This window comes from Palaemon carinicauda, chromosome 38 (genome assembly GCF_036898095.1).
Source record: "Palaemon carinicauda isolate YSFRI2023 chromosome 38, ASM3689809v2, whole genome shotgun sequence".
NCBI classification, from domain to species: Eukaryota; Metazoa; Arthropoda; class Malacostraca; order Decapoda; family Palaemonidae; genus Palaemon; species Palaemon carinicauda.
In genome coordinates, this window is record NC_090762.1 from 59,788,027 (window position 1) to 59,792,892 (window position 4,866).

At 36.2% G+C, this 4,866-nt stretch overlaps 1 protein-coding gene across 1 annotated transcript in view; it reads right to left on the bottom strand.

Moving 5' to 3' along the window:
* Window positions 1–4,484, bottom strand: part of LOC137630343 (nucleosome assembly protein 1-like 3) — a 12,456-nt gene extending 7,972 nt beyond the window's left edge. The window contains exon 1 of the mRNA XM_068361777.1: window positions 4,442–4,484. Within this exon, the coding sequence (XP_068217878.1) occupies window positions 4,442–4,484 (43 nt within the window). The remainder of the gene's footprint in view (window positions 1–4,441) is intronic.
* Window positions 4,485–4,866: the final 382 nt, after the last annotated feature.

Consider the following 4,866-nt stretch of genomic DNA (forward strand, 5'->3'; position numbering starts at 1 on the left):
TTTTTATCCCAAAGTGAGGACTTTGCATGTCAAGTGAGGACCTTGCATCTCAAGCGAGGAATTTGCATTATAAGCGGGGACCTTGCATCACAAGCGATGACTTTGCATCACAAGTGAGGACTTTGCATCTCAAGCGATGACCTTGCATCTCAATCGAGGACTTTGCATCATAAGTGAGGAACTTCCATCTCAAGTCGGGGCGTTGCATCTCAAGCGAGAACCTTGCGTTACAAGTGAGGAACTTGCTTCACAAGTGAGGAAATTGCATATCAAGTGAGAAACTTTTATCTCAAGTGAGGACCTTGCATCTCAAGTGTTGATCTTGCATCTCAAGTAAGGAACTTGCATCTCAAGTGAGGACCTTGCATCTTAATTGTAGACCTTGTATCTCAAGTGTTGACCTTGCATCTCAAGTGTTGACCTTGTATCTCAAGTGTTGATCTTGCATCTCAAGTAAGGCACTTGCATCTCAATTGAGGGCCTTGCATCACAGGTGAGGACCTTGCATACCAAGCGAAGATCTTGCATCTCAATCGAGGAACTTGCATCTCGGGTGAAAAACTTACTATGTAAGTGAGGATCTTGAGGAAATTGCATTGAAAGCGGACTTCACTGGTCATGAACTTGTAACCCAAGTGTGGATTTTTAAAAACAATTTAGGAACAATACAATTCATATGAGGAATTTTTAACTCTAGTGATGAACTGACGACTCAAAGAAAATTGCAACTCATCAGGAGTGATAAGATTGGATGATACACCCATATACCTATGGATAGGCCAAATAGATCAGAAATATTGTGAATGCTCAAAGTAACTTCAAAAGAAGAAAAAAATATATATGTTCAGAGATTCAAGATTGCTTAGAAATTAACTTATTGATTGATCATTAAATGGAAAGCGTATGAATAAACAAGGAATTTTTCAATGTTTATAATAGTATAGTTGGACATAGGAATTGTTACACCTCCCTCTGAGGAAATGCACCCAGTCACATCCATGCTGAGCAGAGTTCCAGCGTGTAGCCCTGCAGAATATTGATGCCATATCTCCCTACACTTATCTGTTTGTTTACTCGCTACACAGGAAGGGTGTGATATGGTGTACTTCCTCAGTATACGGTGTGCTAGGAATTCATGTGTATAACTTCATATGTATGTTGACATAAAAGAATGAACAATTCTTACCTAAGTACATACGCTTACGCACGCAAATGCGCCTTCCCCCCCCCCCCCCCCCCTTAATTCCCCTCAGACAAAAAATCGTCCATAACTTTACTTAGAATCTCATCACAAGTGACGCCTATTATATATTTATGCTCCCCTTTAAATTATGTATTACACTTTTAATCGTAATTCATCATCACCCAACCACGGAAAATAAACTAGAAGGTAATGATACATTCGATTTCCTCCGTGCTGGAGAAAGAAGTCTTTATGGGTCCTATGCGGAAGAGCCATTTAGGCTCGGCAAAGAGGGAACTTCATCTTTCTAAAATTGTGAACATAAGAATAGAAAAAACATGTTAACTTGCTGAATTTTTGATAACTTTATGATATAGTAATTACAGTTATCAGATCGTATTTGCCTTCCAAGTCAGGCCCGGATGACGCCAAATTCGAGTTTCATTTGCAATTTAAGACTTAATGTTAATGTAAGGCAATAATTAAGGAGAACTGATCTTGGCTGTCTAGGAAGTAATGTCTTTGTCACTGTTTGCTCTTTTAAGTACCAGGTTTGGTGCCATTGCGCGTGGTTGAACGGTAGAAGTAATGGATGGGACCGATTTTCTGATAAATGTTTTGAAGCAATTGCAAGCAAATGGTCGTTTGCATCATCCGGTGTGAATATTGCAGATGCCTTCATGCAAAAGTATGAAGTAGGAAAGCTGGTAGAAGAGAATATTAGTTTTTATTATTTTTCATTTTTTTTGGGGGGGTGGCGATTTTTTTCCAATTTTTATTCCATTAAGGTTTTATGTATTTTTTTTAAAGAGGTAATAGGAAAATGAATACTTTGGTTGCATCTTCAGCAAAACACTTCATTTAATAAGAATTTGTTTTTCTTCATATATATATTATAAAGAAATGTATATTTGAATTTATGGTTACGTTTAAATGCTGAAAATAATTTTATATTATCTTCTTTACTATCATGAAAAAAATTACAAAAATCATACATCCCTGTCTAACACCGTTCCACTCTCTTGAGAGATTGTTGTGTTTCCTGAAGCGTTTTAAAACTATTATTCCTGTAAAGAAAATAATAAACCGGAGAATTTTATAATCTACGTCATCCTAAATCGTCTATATTATTGTCATATTAGAGAACCAAAATCATTCATCTATCTCTTTCATCTCATCATAATGGACCACATTCCCATGATTACTGTAGATTACCAATGCCTCATAAGATTATTAATCAATGTATTATAAGCAGTCAATTCTTATTGGAAATAAATGATAGGATGAATCTCGCCTTTTGGATTATATCCGCTCGGCACTGTGGCTGAGTGGATAAAGTCTTGGTTTAGTAAATAGCATGTTAGCGGTTCAATCGCCTTAATGTATTTACTTGTGGTATTTATAAGTAGGGTAAATTATCCGTTTTTTAACAATAATTTAGTTGATAATGACTGTTTTAGAAGGATTTTATTGATATATACATAAATGCAGTTTTTTCCATATAGTGTATGTTTGATGTTGTTACTGTTTTTTTTTCAAATATTTTATTTTAATTGTTCATTATTTCTCATATTGTTTATTTATTTCCTTATTTCCTTTCCTCACTGGACTATTTTTCATTGTTGGAACCCTTGGGCTTTTCCCATCTTGCTTTTCCAACTAGGGTTGTAGCTTGGGTAATAATAATAATAATAATAATAATAATAATAATAATAATAATAATAATATGTGTTTCAAAAACAAAATTATAAGCTTGGAGGATGTTCCCTCTTACCTACGGTGAAATTTGCTGCGAGTTAGATAGGGTTTGTATTAAATAAAACTAGTGTATACGTTTGCCCTTAAAATTATTTCATATATTAAAATATTCTTCCGTCGTTTAAAGAAATTAAGCAATTTCAACAATACAAATTCCTGATCTCTTTATTAAAGTGTGAGATCTTAATAAACCATTTGCTTCCTTACTAAAATTACTATCAGCTGTTTAAATTTTAAGCATTTTACATTATCATTTTTCTAAGATTTGGTTTTCATTTTCGAAGTATACATCGCTAGAATCTTAACTAAACTAGTTAAAGTGATGTACCAACTAGGGTGTGGTAGCCTATTGAAAAAGTCCCTGCTTGGTAATCTGTTGGGCGGGTGTTCGAAACATGCTGAAGCTTGATAGTTTCCTGTGGTGTCTGCAACTGCATTATTATTATGAGATAAGGATGAACGTTTTAGGAGAACATTTAGGTCTACATGCTGAGTCGTCAGCAGCCATTGTCAGGCCTTCCCTGGTCCTAGCTTAATGAATAGGGGACTTTGACGCTGATGATGATGATGATGATGATTATTATTATTATTATTATTAATACCTAGTCTACAATCCTAGTAGGAAAAGCAGGATACTCGAAGTCCAAGGGCTCCATCAGGGAAAATAGCCCAGTGAGGAAAAGAAATAAGTTAACAAATTGAGAAGTAATAAATGATGAATATAGAATACCTTAAGATAATTCAAAACGATAAAATAGATCTGTTATATATAAATTCTGAAGAGAGAATTATGTCAAACTGCTAAACTTAAAACAAATCTCAAAGTTTGAACATCTGAAGTTCCATATGTACAGTATATATGGTCAGTCCTGTCCCTTGCCTCTGTCATTCATGAGTGACCTTTAAACCTTGAAGTGGATAACTTATACAAAGACACTGTTTGAGCTGCAATGCTTCTTTTCCAAATGTAAGGATGGTTGTAGAGAGAAATTTCCTAAAGGACAACTTCCATAGTTTACTAACCGAACACCAATGCCTTTACTCATCTCTATGTGGGGTCGCTGTTTCGTATAAGCCTTCTCAATTTTCTTCTATCCTTGACATCCTGTTCCATAAAACTTTTTTTCCCTAATGTCATATTCTGCTTTTTCTTTCCATCTGATTATTGGCCTTCCCCTCCTCCTTCCCCCATCCACCTCCTTGTCCATAACCCTTCGGCACACAGGATCTTCTTCTCTCGGCATGACATGCCCACACCACTATATTCTTCTTTGCTGAATTGTTTTCGACACTTCTCGTACTTTGACTGTCCCTCTAATATATTTATTTTTGATCCCGTCTCTCCTCGTGACCCCACACATCCATCCATCTTAACATCTGCATTTCCGCCACTTCTATCTTCCTTTCTTGAGTCTTCTTTATTGGCCAAGTTTCAGCTCCATACACCAAAGCTGGTCTAACTACACTTTTATAAAACCATCCTTTTACCTTTCCACTAACCTTCATACATAATATTCCCGATGATCTTCTCCAGTTCATCCATGGTCACTGTATCGAGATGATAATTTCTGATTTCATGCCTCCATTATCCATCATACAGGACCCAAAGTACTTGAACGTATTACCCCTTTTGATGTTATTCAACCCCATTTTAACAGCACCCGGTTTTCCTTCTCCCATCCACAGATATTATGTCTTGACCCTACTTATCCTTAAACCTCGACCTTCAAGAGCTTGTCTTCTCATCTCTAGTTTCCTTTCCACCCTTCTCTAGTCAGGTCATCCGCAAACACCATACTCCAGGGGACTTCTTCTCTGACACCTGCTGTAATAACACCCATCACAAGATCAGAGATGTAACGACTGAGAGTAAAACCTTGATGTAAACCAATTCTCACACTATACTTCCCTGTTATTCCTAGTGC